The sequence below is a fragment of the Oncorhynchus tshawytscha genome, linkage group LG05, assembly GCF_018296145.1.
Source record: "Oncorhynchus tshawytscha isolate Ot180627B linkage group LG05, Otsh_v2.0, whole genome shotgun sequence".
Lineage (NCBI taxonomy): Eukaryota > Metazoa > Chordata > Actinopteri > Salmoniformes > Salmonidae > Oncorhynchus > Oncorhynchus tshawytscha.
This window is the reverse complement of record NC_056433.1, coordinates 45,530,622-45,551,933: the sequence shown is the minus strand read 5'-3', so window position 1 is coordinate 45,551,933 and position 21,312 is coordinate 45,530,622. Positions and strand designations below refer to the sequence as shown.

The 21,312-nt window shown below is 41.8% G+C and overlaps 1 protein-coding gene across 1 annotated transcript; it reads right to left on the bottom strand.

Moving 5' to 3' along the window:
- Positions 1-2,793: 2,793 nt before the first annotated feature.
- On the bottom strand, positions 2,794-19,318 carry mutyh (mutY DNA glycosylase). The gene is made up of 15 exons (XM_024420964.2): positions 19,013-19,318; positions 18,547-18,671; positions 17,990-18,029; positions 17,828-17,901; positions 17,659-17,700; positions 17,488-17,559; positions 16,841-16,954; positions 16,623-16,720; positions 16,022-16,166; positions 15,809-15,896; positions 15,347-15,529; positions 11,512-11,657; positions 11,116-11,268; positions 3,424-3,474; positions 2,794-3,223 (listed from the first exon to the last, which is right to left on the bottom strand). Exons 1-15 carry the CDS (start codon positions 19,122-19,124, stop codon positions 3,095-3,097), a joined length of 1,572 nt encoding a protein of 523 aa, XP_024276732.1. The 5' UTR covers positions 19,125-19,318; the 3' UTR covers positions 2,794-3,094.
- Between the last annotated feature and the right edge of the window lie 1,994 nt (positions 19,319-21,312).

The window sequence follows — 21,312 nt, the reverse complement described above, 5'->3', positions numbered from 1 at the left end:
AACAATATCATTATAAGTGTTATTTTCTGTTCTCAAGATAAATCATTCAAAATTGTATATAAAAACAATATACACTGGATGAAATTTTAAAAGGATCCTTATGTGTGTATGCCAGTGCATGCACCGGAATGGCATCAACAAATCCTTCTGGCCAAGTCCAAAGGAAGATGTTTGTTGGTACTCTGATGGACAGATCATTTGTCTGATGCCAGAGCCACAGGCTGTTAATAAACGCTCTGTGCAGATGGAAAAATCCACTTGGAAGAGCATTTGGGGTGAAAGGGGGGAGAGATGGAATGAGGGTGAGCGCGAGAGGAAGAGAGGGGCAGGAATGTGTTCTAATGCTAATTCCAATGATTTTTGTAGGGGCAATGTATTTTTGATGTTGTTTTTCCACAATGAATATGTAACTAAATAGCAGTTCCAATGTTGTTACTACATGTATTACTATGTAATGTCTATTCAGTATTCAGTGTTTAATTTATGTTCTGTCCCGTTATAGCTGTGCACCCTGTTATCTTGGCATCTTTTTCAAATGAATTCAGTTACATTGTCAAATATAAAGAATTTGTGTAATATATTTTTCTTCCAAGTGGATTTTTTGTTGTTGTTATACTCTTGTGAATTTTATGGTTTTTACTCGATTACTTGTAGTTTCTTGTTGTTTGTCTGTAATTTTTGTAATGACTTGGTGCTGCCTATCTTGGCCAGGACGCTCTTGAAAAAGAGATTTTAAATCTCAATGAGCCCTTCCTGGTTAAATAAAAATAAAAACATTTTTAAAGAGTAAGACACGGACAACACCACATAATTATAAACTTGGATAAAATATAATTAATACCCGTCTCAATTTAGAAAGATACGGTGCAAATTAGATTAAGTTTTGTATAAAACTTATACAAAACTTCTTATTTCTTTAAAATTTGACCAGAACAAATGGACAGGGTTGACAAGGGTACACAATAGCTTTATGAAAATGTAAACATCATTAAAATAGTCCAACGAAAGTAAATAAAGACAGTTAAGTGCATGTCTATAACAGGGTGGACTTATCATATGGGTGATTCACTGAAAATGGGTTTATAATTATCTAAGTGCTGGAGCTTAGCCAACATGTTTCAATACAAGTCTAATATTTCCATAAAAAGGAATAAAAATGCTAAGGTTTTGTGATATTGACCCCACCTCCAAACATCAGCTTCTCGTGCATTATCACCTAAATATATCATATGATAGAGGTTAAATGAACAAAGCATATTTTATGCAACATACAGTTGAAGTCAGAAGTTTACATACACTTAGGGTGGAGTCATTAAAACGTATTTTTCAACCACTCCACACATTTCTTGTTAACAAACTAGTTTTGGCAAGTCGGTTAGGACATCTACTTTGTGCATGACACGTCATTTTTCCAACAATTGTTTACAGACAGAGTATTTCACTGTATCACAATTCCAGAGGGTCAGAAGTTTACATACACTAAGTTGACTGTGCCTTTAAAACATCTTGGAAAATTCCAGAAAACGATGTCTAATGGTATTAGAAGCTTCCGATAGGCTAATTGACATAATTTGAGTAAACTGGAGGTGTACCTGTGGATGTATTTCAAGGCCTACCTTCAAACTCAGTGCCTCTTTGCTTGACATCATGGGGAAATCAAAAGATATCAGCCAAGACCTCAGAAGAAAAATTGTAGACCTCCACAAGTCTGGATCATCCTTGGGAGCAATTTCCAAATGCCTGAAGGTACCACGTTCATCTGTACAAACAATAGTACGCAAGTATAAACACCATGGGAACACGCAGCCATCATACCGCTCAGGAAGGAGACGAGTTCTGTCTCCTAGAGATGAACGTACTTTGGTGCGAAAAGTGCAAATCAATCCCAGAACAACAGCAAAGGACCTTGTGAAGATGCTGGAGGAAACGGATACAAAAGTATCTATATCCACAGTAAAATGAGTCCTATATCGACATAACCTGAAAGGCCGCTCAGTGGCCATAAAAAGCCAGACTACTGTTTGCAACTGCACATGGGGACAAAGATTGTACTTTTGGGGGAAATTTCCTCTGGTCTGATAAAACAAAAACAGAACTGTTTGGCCATAATACCATCGTTATGGTTGGAGGAAAAAGGGGGATACTTGCAAGCCAAAGAACACCATCCCAACCGGGAAGCACGGGGGTGGCAGCATCATGTTGTGGGGGTGCTTTGCTGCATGAGGGACTGGTGCACTCCACAAAATAGATGGCATCATGAGGTATGAAAATTATGTGGATATATTGAAGCAGCATCTCAAGACATCAGTCAGGAAGTTAAAGCTTGGTCGCAAATGGGTCTTCCAAGTGGACAATGTCCCCAAGCATACTTCCAAGTTGTGGCAAAATGGTTTAAGGACAACAAAGGCAATGTATTGGAGTGGCCATCACAAAGCCCTGACCTCAATCCAATAGACCATTTGTGGGCTGAAAAGGCGTGTGCGAGCAAGGAGGACTACAAACCTGACTCAGTTACACCATGTCTGTCAGGAGGAATGGGCCAAGATTCACCCATCTTATTGGAAACTTGTTGAAGGCTACCTGAAACGCTTGACCCAAGATTCAATTATTTAAAGACATTGCTACCAAATACTAATTGAGGGTATGTAAAATTCTGACCCACTGGGAATGTGATGAAAGAAATAAAAGCTGAAATAAATCCCTCTCTCTACTATTATTCTGACATTTCGCATTCTTAAAATAAAGTGGTGATCCTAACTGACCTAAAACAGGGATTTGTTTTCTAGGATTAAATGTCAGGAATTGTTCAAAACTGAGTTTAAATATACTTGGCTGAGTTGTATTTAAACTTCCGACTTCAACTGTATAGGAGGCCACTGTTGCAATTTGTTATTTAAAAAAAAAATTGTTTAAAATTGTATTCAGCATTCAACTCAATGACACACTTTTTGCTCTTAAAGTATTCCACTCATGGGATAAACACCTTGTGGCAGTTATCCAGACAGCAAGGCACAGTAGTAGTCCTTGTATGGTACTTGATCAGCTTTAAATAAAATTTAAAACGACATTGTTATTCATTGTAAGTATAAATTGATCAAGTTTCTTGTTTTGGGCTCTTGAAGAAGGAACTGAGTGACAGCTGTCTGGTCCCGCTGTTTGTTGAATTGTCTTTGAGCTTTCTAGACTTGTGCTGTCCATCACTCTTAGTGTTAGTAGCCTTCTTCTGTTTCCCATCCGGACAGAGACAAGAACAGAGAAGAGTTACCACTGGCATCAGTATGGGTTATCAATGGGTCATTTAGTCTAGGTGTCAATGCAGAAGGATTTCAGGTATAAATTCAGAAAGTACTGTATAGCAGACAGTATAATCATATTCGCTCTGGATAAGGGTGTCCTGCTAATGAATGTGATGTAGTGAAATACCTTGGTAGCTTGTCCCTCTTGATCCTCCATAGTGTCGTACAGCTTCATGATCTGCAAGAGATAAATGACGCATGACTATTCTTGCTCACCTTAACAGTGCTAAATCAGAAAACACTGCGTGCACACACGTACGCACACACTAGATCAAGGGTGTCAATCAAAATGTTGTACCTGGGGCCTCAGTCGGTCTTCAACGAGGTCCGGAGGGCGCCCCCAAAAGAGTGTTATATTTCCTCGCTGATAGTCCTCTATCCATCTTTTCTGCTATTTTAGATACTCTGACTGTCTAGCTTTAATTTGTGATTATTAGTGAGCTAAATGTAGGGTCCGTTATAATTTCTACACAGTTTAGATGTATTTTTTTGTCATTTTAAAAGGGCAGTGAACTCCCAAAAAATGTATTTCCTGTTTTTCTTAGATATTTCCATAACGCTCTGAAATTTAGAAAATTATGATAATGCCCTTTTAAGTGTACATTTATTTTTGATTTATTATAGTTTATTTCAGGTGGGACGGAGTTTTTGGCCCACAGCATGACATCAAATCTGATTTGGTTATTCTGACCAATGACGAAAAACGTTTATTTGCATATGTCTCCACTTTGAAGAGGATACATCCATCAATCAGGGATATGCATGTAAATATATGAACGTTTGTAGCATCATGCCAACACGATCCAACAGAATTTCAATGGCAAAAGGAGGCTAAGGGAAATACAAATAAATACGTTGCGAGTTGTTTTCATGAAATCAGCACAATGATTTATTAGACATACAGTGATGATTTGAAAATAAAATTGAAAAGACTGCATGGGCGCTAGTTAGTTCAAATCCAGAGTACAGAGGAAACGATGTTCTCCTGAGTTTCCCTATCGATTCAGTGGGTGCACTGTTTTATTCCAAATTTAGTTGAAGAAAATGAGACAAGAGGAACATGTCTCACTTAGGAACCGTTATGGACTTCTAAAGTTACGCAGTCATTTTGTTGTTGTCAAAATAACAAATCCTTATTGTAAATATCAGAAAATATGATACAATGGCAAATTCAAATCAAACTTTGTCATATACGCCAAATACAACAACTGTAGACTTTACCGTGAAATGCTTACTTACAAGCCCTTAACTCTTCAAGAAGAGTTAACAAAATATTTACCAAGTAGACTAAAATAAAAAGTGATACAATAAGAATAACGAGGCTATGTACAGGGGGCACCGGTACCGAGTCAGTGTGCGGGGGTACAGGTTAGTTGAGGTAATTTGTACATGTAGGTGGAGGTGAAGTGACTATGCATAGATAATAAACAGTGAGTAGCAGAAGTGTACAAAGGGGGGTGTCAATGTAAATTGTCCGGTGGCGATTTTATTAATTGTTCAGCAGTCTTGTGGCTTGAGGGTAGAAGCTGTTGCGGAGCCTTTTGGTCCTAGACTTGGAGCTCCGGGTATCGCTTGCCGTGTGGGAGCAAAGAAATCAGTCTATAAATCAGTGACTGAAGTCTGACAATTTTATTAATTTTAAATTAAAATGGTTTCATTTATTTAAAATGTTTTTATTTTGTACTACTATGTCATAATAAAAATAATACAGTGTACAAAACATTATGAACATGCTCTTTCCATGAAAGACTGAGCAGGTGAATCCAGGTGATCCCTTATTAATGTCACTTGTTAAATCCACTTCAAAATCAGTGTAGAGGAAGGGGAGGAGACAGGTAAAAGTATGTTTAAGTCTTGAGGCAATAGAGACATGGATTGTGTATGTGTGCCATTCAGAAGGGGAACTGGTTTGTGTCAAGAACTGCAACGCTGCTGGGTTTTTCCCACAACAGTATCCCATGTGTATCAAGAAATGGTCCACCACCCAAAGGACATCCAGCCAATTTGACACATCTCTGGGAATCATTTAAAGTCCACATGGGCCAGCATCCATGTGGAACACTTTTAACACCTTGTAGAGTCCATGACTCGATGAACCGAGGCTGTTCTGAGGGCAAAAAGGGGAAGGAGGGGTGCAAACTCAACAGTAGGAAGGTGTTCTTAATGTTTTGTTCACTGAGTGCATGTTTAATTTGAATACAATCTTTACAAATCCAAAAAGGATGCTGAATGAAATAAACACTCAGAAACTAGTTAAACCAACAGAGTAGGCCTACATAGACATGTGTTAATTAAGGGAGGAGTTACACACACCGGTTAATGGATAACTGGTGGTACAAATATAATACTGAAAAGAAGCCAGCTGTAGACAAATCAAATGCGAGTTCAGCCAACTGTGAAAGTAAAATGCAACATAAACTGTTGATTAGTACTCAAGAGTCAAATTTTCTTCACAATATTCTACTAATGCAATTCCTTTTGGACAGATTTCACAGGTTATTACCCCCACTCCCTTCTTACAATAGCTCTCTGCCTGCTGCTTCAGTTCCGACAGACAGAACTCTTTGCTTTCCCAAGACTACAACAACTGTTAATGGTGGTGCGAGGTGAAACACAGGAGGGTCACAGTGAGAATGCTGTTCATTGACTACAGCTCAGGGTTCAACACCAGTGCCCACAAAGCTCATCACTAAGCTAAGGACCCTGGGACAAAATACCTCCCTCTGCAACTGGATCCTGGACTTCCTGACGGGCCACTCCCCAGGTGGTAAGAGTAGGCAACAACACGTCTGCCACGTCGATCCTTAACACTTGGGCCCCTCAGGGGTGCGTGCTTAATCCTTTCCTGTACTCCCTGTTCACCCACGACTGCGTGGCCAAGCACGACTCCAACACCATCATTTAGTTTACTGACGATAACGGTAGCAGGCCTGATCACCAACAACGATGAGACAGCCTATAGGGAGGAGATCAGAGACCTGGCAGTGTGGTGCCAGGACAACAACCTCTCCCTCAACGTGAGCAAGACCAAGGAGATGATCGTAGACTACAGGAGAAGGTGGGCTGAACACGCACCCATTCACATCGACGGGGCTGTAGTGGAGCGGGATCGAGAATTTCAAGTTCCTTGGTGTCCACATCACCAAAAAACTATCATGGCCCAAACACACCAAGACAGTCGTGAATAGTGCATGATAACACATTACCCCCCTCAGGAGACTGAAAATATTTGGCATGGTTCCCCAGATCCTCAAAAAGTTCTACAGCTACACCATCGAGAGCATCCTGACCGGTTAAATCACCGCCTAGTTTGGCAAATGCTCGGCATCCGACCGCAAGGCGCTACAGAGGGTAGTGCGCACAGCCCAGTACATCACTGGGGCCAAGATTCCTGCCTCCAGGGCCTATATACTAGGCGGTGTCAGAGGAAAGTTCAAAGAATTGTCAAAGACTCCAGTCACCGAAGTCATAGACTGTTCTCTCTGCTACCACATGGCAAGTGGTACCACAGTGACAAGTCTAGGTCCAAAAGGCTCCTTAGCTTCTACCCCCAAGCAATAAGACTGCTGAACAATTAATTAAACGGCCAACCGGACTATTTGTATTGACACCCCCCTCCCCCTTTGTTTTTACACTGCTGGTACTCGCTGTTTATTATCTACGCAATATCAAATCAAATGTATTTATATAGCCCTTCTTACATCAGCTGATGTCACAAAGTGCTGTACAGAAACCCAGCCTAAAACCCCAAACAGCAAGCAATGCAGGTGTAGAAGCACGGTGGCTAGGAAAAACTCCCTAGAAAGGCCCGAACCTAGGAAGAAACCTAGAGAGGAACCAGGCTATGAGGGGTGGCCAGTCCTCTTCTGGCTGTGCCGGGTGGAGATTATAACAGAACATGGCCAAGATGTTCAAATGTTCATAGATGACCAGCATGGTCAAATAATAATAATCACAGTAGTTGTCGAGGGTGCAGCAAGTCAGCACCTCAGGAGTAAATGTCAGTTGACTTTTCATAGCTGATCATTATGAGTATCTCTACCGCTCCTGCTGTCTCTAGAGAGTTGAAAACAGCAGGTCTGGGACAGGTAGCACGTCCGGTGAACAGGTCAGGGTTCCATAGCCGAAGGCAGAACAGTTGAAACTGGAGCAGCAATAGTCACTTTACCCCTACCTACATGCACAAATTACCTCGAAAACCTGTATCCCCGCACATCCCCTTCCAAACTCACATTAAGCTTCTCCAATCCAAAATTAAATCTAGAATTGGCTTCCTATTTCGCAACACAGCATCCTTCACTCATGCTGCCAAACATACCCTCGTAAAACTGACCATCCTACTGATCCTCGACTTCGGTGATGTGATTTATAAAATAGCCTCCAACACTCTACACAACAAATTGGATGCAGTCTATCACATTTCCATCCGTTTTGTCACCACAGTCCCATATACTACCAACCACTGCGACCTGTACGCTCTCGTTGGCTGGCCCTCGCTTCATACTCGTCACCAAACCCACTGGCTCCAGGTCATCTACAAGTATCTGCTAGGTAAAGCCCCGCCTTATCTCGGCTCACTGGTCACCATAGCAGCACCCACCTGTAGCACGCGCTCCAGCAGGTATATCTCATTGGTCATCCCCCAAAGGCAATTCTTCCTTTGACCGCCTTTCCTTCCAGTTCCCTGCTGCCAGTGACTGGAACGAACTGCAAAAATCACTGAAGCTGGAGACTCTTATCTCCCTCACTAGCTTTAAGCACCAGCTGTCAGAGCAGCTCACAGATCACTGCACCTGTACATAGCCCATCTGTAATATAGCCCATACAACTACCTCATCCCCATACTGTATTTATTTATCTTGCTCCTTTGCACCCCAGTATCTCTACTTGCACATTCATCTTCTGCACATCTACCATTCCAGTGTTTAATTGGTGTATTGTAATTACTTTGCCACCATGGCCTATTTATTGCTTTTACCTCCCTTATCTTACCTCATTTGCACATGCTGTATATTAGACTTTTTCAACTGTATTATTGACTCTGTTTGTTTATTCCATGTGTAACTCTTTGTTGTTCTTGTTGTTGTTGTGAACTGCTTTGCTTTATCTTGGCCAGGTCGCAGTTGCAAATGAGAACTTGTTCCCAACTTGCAGACCTGGTTAAATATAGGTTAAATATATATTTTTTTAATTGACTCAGTACCGGTACCACCTGTATATATCCTCATTATTATTGTTACTTTATTGTGTGACTTGTTTTGTTTATGTCCAGCTAACAGTGAGCAAGAAGAGCAGCTTGGAGTCCTGTCTTCTTCAGTTTCTCCACTAATTCAGCCAACATGTTATTTTTCCTTCCGAGCAGGCCCTGGGGTGAAGGTCTCTATCATCTGAAATATTAGCAGCTACAGATTTAAAATTAGTTCTAATTTCTTTCTGAACGTTAGACTCGGCGCACTCAAAATGCTGTCTTTGCTGTGTTTTATATCATATTGTAAAACAGCTGATGAAACAAACACTGTAAACATATATATATTTTTTTAAATGTATCAGTGATATTTGCTTATAGTTGCTGGTTGAAAATACAATCTACACAGGACCTTCTAATCAGCAGGTTTGCATTGGCCGGGAGTTTCGGCTTTCCATGGTTACATCACCATGTAGTGAATTAGTTAATAGACAAATAACAAAGTTCTAAACCGCTAATTTTCAGTTTTCCCCTCCTCACTCAGACCACTTCCAGACAGTACGAGCTAAATTCTGGCTTGAGAAATTAATGGAAATAAAGGTGCAGAAATGATTTGATATAAAATGGCTGAATTGGGCCTTTAAGAAGTAGAGACCGGGGCATAGAGGCAGAGACCAAGTTCAATGTTGTGTCATAGAGTGAAGGTGAGTGAGTCTTGAGTTAAATTATATTTTCAGATAAGGAGTGGTTTATGGATCAAAGTACATGCAATAGAAAAGCTAACTCATATGTGCAGTAGACATATGGCTATATTAATTGCACAACATATTTCACTCCATTTGTGAAATGTGAACCAACAATGCCTTCCAAAAGTACTCACACCCCTTGATTTTGTTGAGTTACAAAGTGGAATTAAGATGGATGTCATTTTTTTGTCGACGATCTACACAAAATACTTGAACGTCAAAAGTGGAAGATTTAAAAAAATATGTTTTTTTTAAAGAATTAATGAAAAATAATGGGAGGGCATATAAAGCGAACGTCTAGCAACCCGAAGGTTGCGAGTTTGAATCTCATCACAGACAACATCAGCATTTTAATTAATTAGCAACTTTAACTACTTACTACTTTTTAGCTACTTTGCAACTACTTAGGATGTTAGCTAACCCTTTTAGCTAACCCTTCCCCTAACCTAGCTAACATTTGCCAGCTAGCTACAATTCGTAACATATCATAGGTTCAGCAAATTCGTAACATATAGTACATTTTTTGCAAATCCATAACATATTCTACGTTTGCAAATACCTAACATATAATAAAAAAATTGTCATTCGTAACATATCATACGAAATAGGTGATGGACATCCACAAATTAATACATACCATACGACATATCATACTAAATGCAGTGTCTTGGATTTACATACAGAATAATTCAAAATGCTCTGAGACCAGGTTGATTTTCAAGCAGATGTAAGTAAAAACTGTAACTACGCCATTTAGGAACATGCAATGTCGTCTTGGTAATCAAAGCAGTGTAGATTTGGCCTTGTGTTTTAGGATATTGTTCTGCTAAAAGGCAAATGTCTCCCAGTGTCTGTTGGAAAATAGACTGAACCAGGTTTTCCTCTAGGATTTTGCCTGTGCTTAGCTCCATTCTGTTTATTTTTATTCTGAAAAACTCTGCAGTCCTTGCCGATGACAAGCATACCCATAACGTGATGCAGCCACCACCATGCTTGAAAATATCAAGTGTGGTACTCAGTCATGTGTTGTGTTGGATTTGCCTCAAACATTCTTTGTATTCAGGACATAAATATAGTTTCTTTACCACATTTATTTTTGCAGAACTACTTTAGTGTCTTGTTGCAAACAGGATGCATGTTTTGGAATATTTGTATTCTGTAAAGGCTTCCTTCTTTTCACTCTGTAATTTAGGTGAGTATTGTGGAGTAACTACAATTTTGTTGATCCATCCTCAGTTTACTACCTATCACAACCAATAAACTCTAACAGTTTTAAAAATCACCATTGGCCTCATGGTGAAATCGCTAAGCGGATCCCTTCCTCTCTGGCAACTGAGTTAGGGAGGATGCCTGTATCTTTGTAGTGACTGGGTGTATTGATACACCATCCAAAAGTGTAATTAATAACTTCTCCATGCTCAAAGGGATATTCATTATCTACTTTGTTTACTAACAATCAGTGCCCTCCCTTACGAAAAAAGATTGCAATCAGAGAGCAGTATAACTGCAGTTTGCTGCAAAAACTGCATCCAAAATAAATAAAAAATGTACTGTAGAAATGTTGCAGTGTAACGGCAGTTACAGTGCAGTATAACTGCAGTTATTCTGCAATTACTGCATCCCAAATACCGCAGTTAATGCAGTTTTACTGAAGCTTCTAAACTGATATTTTTTCATTGTAGGGGCTTCTTGCGAGGCATTGGAAAAACTCCCTGGTCTTTCTGGTTGAACCTGTGCTTGAACTTCACTACTCGACTGAGGGACCTTTCAGATAATTGTATGTGTGGGGTACAATCTTAGTGGTAAAAGATCATGTTAACCACTATTAGTGTTAGGGTTAGCGCACACACAAACACACAGTAGATCATAGCAAGTTACGATTACTAACCTTCTTCACTCCAGTGGATACAGCAGCTTCCTGCAGGGAAGGTCTAGTGAGCCAGCGTGTAGTATTCTGGGCTTTCCCTCCCTCTCCAGAGACATTCAAACACAGGCTGTACACAACATATGTCTGGTGGATGTGGGAGAAGATATGAACCACCTGTACAGTAGAAAAACACCAACAGTCAATTGCAATGACTTAGGGAGAAGCCTAGCTTAGCATACTAATACAAACTTAGAATGACACGAGTCCGAATAACAAGTCATTTATTCAGAATTTTGACAGGGAAATGTATAATAATACTCATAGGAACTATGGGACAATAGGGTGCAATTTGGGACATATTCTTTAATGTCCCTGATAGGCAAAACATAACAGTAGGCCCTGTTCTCCTGTACATACCTCCCCCACATACTGGAGCAGCCCGTTGTCCAGCCGAACTCCCAACAATCTCCCCACCCCAGCACACAGCGCCCCCCTCTGTTTCATCTCAGAATTCTCCCCCTCCAGGAGCAGGCTAGGGAACTCCCACATACCAGCCAAAAGTCCTACAAGGAAGTAAAGAAGGAAGGAAAAAGGCAAGCAGACAAGACAGTTAATGAGTGTGCTCAAAATTCCCAACTGATAATAAAAGGTTACCTTTGATAAATATGTTAGTGAAAACAATGGTAAAGATACAGTAAATACACCCACCTTGGAGCTGTACAACGGCACAAACATCATGCAGAAAACAACAGGAATGGTGCGAAATTAAAATGCTTGGAAGGTGTGTTTTAGTGCTATACTAGAGCCCTGTCCCAAATGGTACCCTATTCACGATATAGTGAATGTAAGGACCAGGGCTCTAAACTAACCATTTTCATTGGTAGCACTGGTGCTCCCAACTTTAAAGTTATTGCGCAATAGCGAGCAGTAGTTTTCCGACGGTCTAGCTAGCTAGCTTTTTTTGTAGGCTAGTTTGCAGCAGCTGCAACCGAAGATGTTGTTGCTCATTTGTTAGCTTCTCTTATTCTTTTCAAGAATAACTTTCAACAAGAAGTTAAGTTTCAAATTATCATCATCTGGTAGGTGGAACTGTGTTTTTTATTGCAGCTCACTCGCTGTTGCCTGCCATCTCTTTGAAAAGAACTTGTGTGTGAAACATTGTTGCATTTAACATTTTGGATCACCAGTTACTTTGTGCGCTAAGCGTGAAAAGTTTTTTTTTGTTTGCAATGGGAAGTAATAGTTGTACATTTCGATTGGCAAATGCTTGGCCTAATGGTTGTGTCTTGGTATTCTTATGATTGGGACCTACTGGATAATCATGTCTGAGTGAAGGGCCTGCTTATCCTTTAAAATCATGTTGTGTGTGACTCTGGTCTGGGTATACTGCCCGGTGAAGGAAAGGTGCCCTGTGTGAAAAATCCTATATTTTCCTATGGTTTTTTAAACAGGTTTTCCTGTAGATCTTTCATATTTTCACAAGATGCATTCAGGAGACCATTTTTTGAGGTCTTGTAAAAATCCCCCAAAATATATTTTTGGAGGGTGAAGTTGCCCTTTAATTCAATTGAGCAAAAATAAATGCCCTCCTCATTGATACAAATTAGCATGACACCATTATGTCGGGTCGACCTACTTTTCAGTCAAAGTTTAACTGGGAAGTTTTTTTGGGAAAGCTTTTAGAAAATGTTCATGCAAACAGCGTGTTCATAAATTAGTCTGCTAACCAAGACTTAGTTAGCATTTACTGGAAAATATCATAAGTTGAAACGTCTTTCCTACCTACCCTAATGGCTACTGATGTCATTCTTCTGTGAGCTGCTCCGTGAGACAACCAGTTGAGAGCTGTGTGCTCTTGATTTCTCTATTGTACTACATAATTGATACGTCCTATACCTCCACCACGCTGCTTTGATGTGGATCAGAGGGGATTAAGAAGTGAGTAGAAGCAAAGCCCACTGAAAAAAAAAACTAGGTATACGGCCTGCGTATAGCCTCCAATACACCACTGGCCCTTTGTGTTTGACAAAAAGTGAACTCTCCTACGTGAGTGCGCTGGTATTATGGTTGTTGTTCTTTCAGCATCACGAGCCTGTCATACACTGAAGGCCTAGGTCCAATAGGTTTCCCACTGTACTAACCTGTCATACACTGAAGGCCTAGGTCCAATAGGTTTCCCACTGTACTAACCTGTCACACACTGAAGGCCTAGGTCCATTAGGTTTCCCACTGTACTAACCTGTCACACACTGAAGGCCTAGGTCCAATAGGTTTCCCACTGTACTAACCTGTCACACACTGAAGGCCTAGGTCCAATAGGTTTGCCACTGTACTAACCTGTCACACACTGAAGGCCTAGGTCCAATAGGTTTCCCACTGTACTAACCTGTCACACACTGAAGGCCTAGGTCCAATAGGTTTCCCACTGTACTAACCTGTCACACACTGAAGGCCTAGGTCCATTAGGTTTCCCACTGTACTAACCTGTCATACACTGAAGGCCTAGGTCCAATAGGTTTCCCACTGTACTAACCTGTCACACACTGAAGAACTAGGTCCAATAGGTTTCCCACTGTACTAACCTGTCATACACTGAAGGCCTAGGTCCAATAGGTTTGCCACTGTACTAACCTGTCATACACTGAAGGCCTAGGTCCAATAGGTTTGCCATTGTACTAACCTGTCACACACTGAAGGCCTAGGTCCAATAGGTTTGCCACTGTACTAACCTGTCATACACTGAAGGCCTAGGTCCAATAGGTTTCCCACTGTACTAACCTGTCACACACTGAAGGCCTGGGTCCAATAGGTTTGCCACTGTACTAACATGTTTATAATAGATATAAAGACTAACAATTTCCTCCGGGCTCCACTGTACTAATAGTGAGTGGACAACTTTCCAACAAGTTCCCCCACTCTTCCCCACCAAGGGGGTCAAGGAAATACTGACAAAGATGAAGGATATTTTTCTACAAAAGTAAAAAGGACAGTAACGAGTAAAGTAGGAAGCCCTGGTTTCAATAGGCTGTTAAGACATTCATGGTTTCAAGGAAGGAGTGTATATATTTGGCCTGGCAAAGCGGTTTTATGCCCTGACTGAATGGAAGCTGATTGAGTTTTTTAAAATTGTATTTTTACTCCGCTGATATCTCACAGAGACAAGACACCCAATATGTGGTCTCGGGTACTACAATATTGATGGCTACTTCGCGAATATGAACTCGTCATGGCCAGAAAAGGTGAGGAATGGTTATGATATCTGTATTATGTTCATAAATTAAATAGTCTACACAAGAAATGGCACTTTACAGTATTCAGACGTAGCCTACAAACGCCAACGGAAAAGGTGAACCCCATATTCTACCGTTAAACTGCGCTTCTGATCGCATAGAGCAAAATAGGCTGCTTGAAATAGCTCATTTATTTACTACTGTAAAGTGGGACCAAATAAAAGAGAAATGGGATGAATAGGAGACTGTCCTAACTTGTTTTTGGCCTACAGGCTATTTCACGAGTCGTCTATGAAACCATCAGTCAGAAAAGGTGAGGAAGTTATTTAGCAAAGAAAGAATTTACAGGCCTATTTCTAATTATTTTAGAATGCAAAGATAAATAGATCTCGTCTCACTAACGGCTAATGATTGCATCTTGTCATTATATTTAGCTAGACCTACCTGTTCTTTTGATATGAATAAGACCTTTATCATATATTCCCCATTTCCACAAGGCTACTACTAAGCTACTTTTGGCTTCTTGCAATGCTTCAGACTTCAGCCACTAGAAACTGTGCGTACGCAATGGTCTAAAGTTTGCGGGAGGACAAGCATATTCTCACGGCAAGTTCAATTTTTCTAAGTGGCAACTTTGCGTTAACTGGCGCACGCATGATTTGAGGCAGATAATGTGCATAAGAAACATTTAGAAATGAGGCCCCATGATCCTTTTTTTAAATCTAGAAACTAGATGTTTCCTCTGTAGTAAATGGGGCCACCATGGCACTAACACATCTGCACTTCTTTCTCTAGGGCACTCGGAAACAACAGGTCCAGCGAAGCCTAATCAATACAACAATTAATTATTATCTAGAAGTTTGTTTTTTTTCTTCTAGGGGCACCGGTGCTCCCAAATAGAAATTCCAAGTCGCACTGCAAAATATTTAGGAGCATATGCAGCCAAAAATGTTCACTCTTTAGAGCCCTGATAGGGACTAGGGTGCCATTTAAGACACAGCCTATATTAAAGGGAAGCTAACCTTTGCTCGGCCTTTGGGTGAGCAGGTACTCCCCATCTCCTCCTGCTCCTGGCCGGGACACCACACAGGTGAGTGTGCGCTCCACACGAGGAGCTTTCTTCACCGGCTTCCTGGGGAAGTTCAGAACGCCCAGTTGGCTGTCCCAGGGTTCCGTGGGGCACAGGTTACATGTTCCTGAGGTCACTGGAGGGAGGGGGGGGGGTCAAAGTTAGGAGGACAAAGTTAGGGGAGGAGTCAGGAAGTGTTTACACGTTGCGCGATAATTATTTGGCGACGTCAGGGAGGCACACACATACCGGGAGCTAGAGTATCTATCTGTTACAAAGACTTGTAGACAACAATAGATATTTCTATCAAATATGCTTTAATAACCATATTCAAAATACCAGGTATATGACTACCATCCTTATATGCGCCAACCTTTGAAACAACAAAAAGGAAAAAAATTAAATAAACACTTACCACAATCCTCTACATCTGGCAGAGATGCAGGTACCCTGTTCAATTTACCCAGAAGCTTTGTTGAGTTCTCCTCTCGTTTGACGCTAACCTGCACAGAGAGAGAGAGACACTAACACAGTAGCGACATATGCACTGGAGACTCATCACCACTGGTCTGGAATAGGCCAATGCCTATTGGTCTTGTTATTAAGGTTGATGACTTCGGTGCGGTACCTTCCTGTAGGAGTGGCAGAGAGTCTTTATGGGACACTGGTTGCACTGGGGGCCTTTAGGGGTGCACACCCTCGCCCCCAGCTCCATCATGGCCTGGTTAAAGTCCCCTGGTCTCTCTTGGGACACCAACGTGTTGGCGGTGCTCCTAGAATACACACAGAGGAACAATGAATCCTTAAAAACAATTACCAAGGGAACCATACAGTATCTAACCAGGTAAGAATATGCATCAAGTCAACAAGAGACTGAGTACGATGATTTAGGTGTTGGGATTGGTCAACTATGTCTTCATTGTAACAGCTTGTATTAAACATAGATGACCCCCACTGGACCAGTGGAGGCTGCAGAGGGGAGGACAGCTCATAATAATGGACTGAACGGAACAAATGGAATGGCATCAAACACCTGGAAACCGTGTGTTTAATGTACTTGATACCATTCCACTGATTCCGCTCCTGTCACTACCACAAGCCCGTTCTCCCCAATTAAGGTGCCATCAACCTACAGTGCACTGGACAGATGTTAAATATCCACTGAAGAATCACCATTAGAAAACCTTTTTTTTTTTTCTTCCTCACTTCAACTATGAGTTCAACCTCACCATAGAGCTTCAGTCACCGCTGGGCTTGTACTGTCGGCCCCTATAGCCCGCACCCGACACAGGACCCGGATCACATTCCCATCAACAGCTCCCGTCACCTGGGCAACAGAGGTCACAGGTCATGTCAGTGAACGATGATGCCAAAGAGGGAGGGGTTTAAAAAAAAAAATCACTTTAAGGTGTGTGTGAGCATGTACGCGTATAGAGAGAGCTCTGACCTGGCCCAGCGCAATGGAGCCCACAGCTGCGGCGGTGTAGCGGCCCACTCCAGGCAGCTGCTTCAGCAGAGCCTCAACCGTCCTGGGCATCTCTCCCCCCAGCTCTGCTACCACCTGTAGTACAAATCACAGCCAGACAGGACGACAAAAACAACACACTCAGAAGTCACTATAGACAGAGAACAGGCGCTCAATAGTTCAAGCAACACAGTACATGTCACCAGCTTGTCGATTTTGGCATTGGCTAGAACAATGTCTACTCTTACCAGTCACATTGGCAGATGGTCACCCAGTTCAATCCAAACCTCACATCCAAGAAATCAACAGCGTGTTTGTGTGTTGTTTTAACATTACAAAACATGTGCATGCGTTTTCTGAGATTTGTCTTCATTCAAAATAGTGGCTGGTAAAAATTTGGGCATCCACCAGCCACCAAAAAAGTACATTTCCCACCCATGTCCCCAACTCAACAGACAGGTAAGGACCTAACATCAAAGATAAAATCCTGTTTTTGAGAGAGGCAGAGGCAGTCGACAACATAAACCAAAGACAGCTCTCCACTTGTCATAGACGTGTCCCGTCGGTGTGGTGGTAAGCCTCGCTTGAGCCAGGACATACTGTAAATAATATATGCCATAGACACAGACCTTCTGAGCTCCTTCCTGAAGTCTCTTTCCCCGGGAGTAGTACCCAAGCCCAGCCCACATCTGATTGACTTCCTGTGCGGATAAAAAAAAAAAGATAATTGATGACAAGGTGGTCAGAGCACACAGGCATTTTCAACCTCACAGACCCTCATTTGCATTCATTGTAATCACCTCCAACGTAGCCGCTGCAAGACCCTGTACTGTTGGCCACCGCTGGAAAAGAATGAGGGGGAAAAAAAACGCAAGGAGAAGAGATGAAACCAAATGCATTGTTTCTGTGATTACCAAGTCTGCTTAAATCAAGTTCAGACTTCATACGAGACCCGACAGACTGGCCCACCTTCATCCACTTATTGTAGTAGTCGATCACAGTGGCAACCTGGGTCTGCTGTAGCATGATTTCTGAGACCCAAACTAGAGAGGAAACCAGGTCAATTTAGGATAACACAAAAGGCCCACTAGTTATTATTATTATACGAGAGTTGAGCATGCAGCGTCTTACCTGCATATGTCCTGATGTTGATGTCCGGTTCTGTCAGAGCCTATTAAGGAAACATTAAGTGAAAAGTAACATTTATTCCAGCTAAGCAGTTCCATATGTAATGGAAATAAGAACTCATTCCACAGCTAGCTTGAAATGCCATCAACCGTCCTGTCAAATTGGAGCCAACAGGTGGTTAAGTTGTCAGGGAGGGCGGTTACGTGTGTTAGTGAGGCAGAGGGCCCCGGGTTCGAGCCGTGGTACGGCCACTTTACCCCGAGTTGAGAGGGAGGAAACTAATACTGCTAAAATAGCCCACCGATGTAAATGTCATATACCATATGTCAAATTATGGATTATATTCATGAGTCATGATAATATTTGGACACTATCGAAAATGAGATGGTGCATCTCAAGAGATTTCATCCTGCAAAATATCTAATTAATATTCTAACAGACGTTCCAATGGTATAAGGGAGTACATTCGTACACACTCAATCATCATGGTCATGCATTATTGTGCGTGTAAGGCATCAATGAAACCGTAATGGGAAAATATATTATATAATTATCTTTACCACAGTTCTCCAGGGTAACTCTCTCTTCCCCTGGTCATACCAGTAAAGGATGCGTGTCCTAAAGAGTGTAATGTCAGCAGGATCATGGAATGAATGGTATGTAGACGCTGCAGTCTCATCGGGCTCTGAGGGGAGGGAAGACGTTACAGCATGCCATTGTGAAATCACATGTTTGGTTGTGGCAATCACTCAAATCCATCAATAGTCAATAGAGACTCAGGGCAGAGAGAAAGAGAGACTAGGAGACAAAGATTGAGAGAAATGACTGAGACACAGATCTCGAAATAAAGAGTGAATGCACAGAGAAAGATTGGGAGAGGGGGAGAGGCATGTTGCATAACTTGTGCCGGGAGTCTCCACCGTTGTCCTAACGTATTCAAAGATGTTGCTGATATTCTACTCTGTTCAACAATTTTTTTGTGACTTTTTTGACTAGTGAGACAAAAGTCCCATCGTGTAGGCCTACCTTGTTGCACAGTTGCATTCGCTCTTTTCCGCAATGGTTTTGCTGACGACGACTCAGTTTTGTCCAGCGCAACTCTCTTCCTCTTCTGCATCGCTGATCGAAGCCTGCTCATAACAAACTCTCTCCCCGCTTTGGTCCGTATAGTTGGCACGTTAAACTAGCTACTAGTGGATATATTATCCACAATCAACAACAATGTTCACTATTGATGTTCACGCAATACTCCGATCAAGTTGTTTGTTTACCTATAGACAGCGCACATGACATCTCCCGCCACTATAGCGACTTATGTCACTTACTATCGGAGGGGACGGATGCCGTTTGTCCAATCCGCTACTAGCTAAAACACTTCCACTAAGACGCCTCCGCTATATTTAAAGGTGCATAGCCTTTACGGTGGATTTATTGTTGATTTAGGTATAAATTAAACCATAATTTGCAAATAAATTCATAAAAAATCCTACAATGTGATTTTCTGAATTTTTTTCCTCATTTTGTCTGTCATAGTTGAAGTGTACCTATGATGAAAATTACAGGCCTCTCTCATCTTTTTAAGTGGGAGAACTTGCACAATTGGTGGCTGACTAAATACTTTTTTGCCCCACTGTATAATTACAAGCATTTCACAAGTGTCAAAGGCTTTTATTGACAATTACATGAAGTTGATGCAAAAAGTCAATATTTGCAGGGTTGATCATTCTTTTTCAAGACCTCTGCATTCCACCCTGGCATGCTGTCAATTAACTTCTGGGCCACATCCTGACTGATGGCAGCCTATTCTTGCATAATCAATGCTTGGAGTTTGTCAGAATGTGTAGGTTTTTGTTTGTCCACCTGCCTCTTGAGGATTGACCACAAGTTCTCAATGGGATTAAGGTCTGGGGAGTTTCCTGGGCATGGACCCAAAATATCGATGTTTTGTTCCCCGTGCCTCTTAGTATTCATTTTTGCCTTATGGCAAGGTGCTCCATCATGCTGGAAAAGGCCTTGTTCGTTACCAAACTGTTCCTGGATGGTTGGGAGAAGTTTCTCTCGGAGGATGTGTTGGTACCATTCTTTATTCATGGCTGTGTTCTTAGGCAAAATTGTGAGTGAGCCACTCCCTTGGCTGAGAAACAACCCCACACATGAATGGTCTCAGGATGCTTTACTGTTGGCATGACACAGGACAGATGGCAGCGCTCACCTTGTCTTCTCCGGACAAGCTTTTTTCCGGATGCCCCAAAAAATCGGAAAGAGGATTCATCAGATAAAATGACTTTACCACAGTCCTCAGCAGTCCAATCCCTGTACCTTTTGCAGAATATCAGCCTGTCCATGATGTTTTTCCTTGAGAGAAGTGGCTTCTTTGCTGCCCTTCTTGACACCAGGCCATCCTCTAAAAGTCTTTGCCTCACTGTGTGTGCAGATGCACTCACACCTGCCTGCTGCCATTCCTGAGCAAGCTCTGTACTGGTGGTGCCCCGATCCCAAAGCTGAATCAACTTTAGGAGACGGTCCTGGCGCTTGCTGGACTTTCTTGGGTGCCCTGAAGCCTACTTCACAACAATTGAACTGCTCTCCTTGAAGTTCTTGATGATCCGATAAATGGTTGATTTAGGTGCAATCTTACTGCCAGAAATATCCTTGCATAGGAAGCCCTTGTTATGCAAAGCAATGATGATGGCACGTGTTTCCTTGCAGGTAACCATGGTTGACAGAGGAAGAAGAGGAAGAGGAAGAACCCAGACAGGAAGACCACGTCAGTGACTCAACCCACTCAAGTGACGCACCCCTCCTAGGGACGGCATGGAAGAGCACCAGTAAGCCAGTGACTCAGCCCCTGTAATAGGGTTTGTTTTCCAGTTCAACAGGAGTGCATCCCTCAGACCATCCGGTGGAAAGACATCCTATGCTAGTGTGATCTGAGCGCAAGCGTCCAGTTGTGGAGACTACAGCACAATGAGCCTGTGGACAGACAGGTCAGTAACGCATAAAATATGTGATTGAACTTACGTTAACTACATTACTTTAGTTGGCTGCTTTGAGGAAAACTTGAATGGAATTTAACCTATTCTAGGAATCTATTGTTTGTGTATAGTCTTTAATAATTGTTCACTTGTTTTTCAACCATGTCAGGTACAAGCAGGAATTACTGGGGTCTTGAGCAAGTAAGACACTGGGGGTATGAAATTATTTTAAAACCACAGATATAAATTCCTACTGTGTACATGATAACCATAGCGACACTTGACCTCCACCACTGCTGTGGTGCCCCCAAGACTATCTGGTGAGGCACCCAGGATCCGAGACCGCATGAC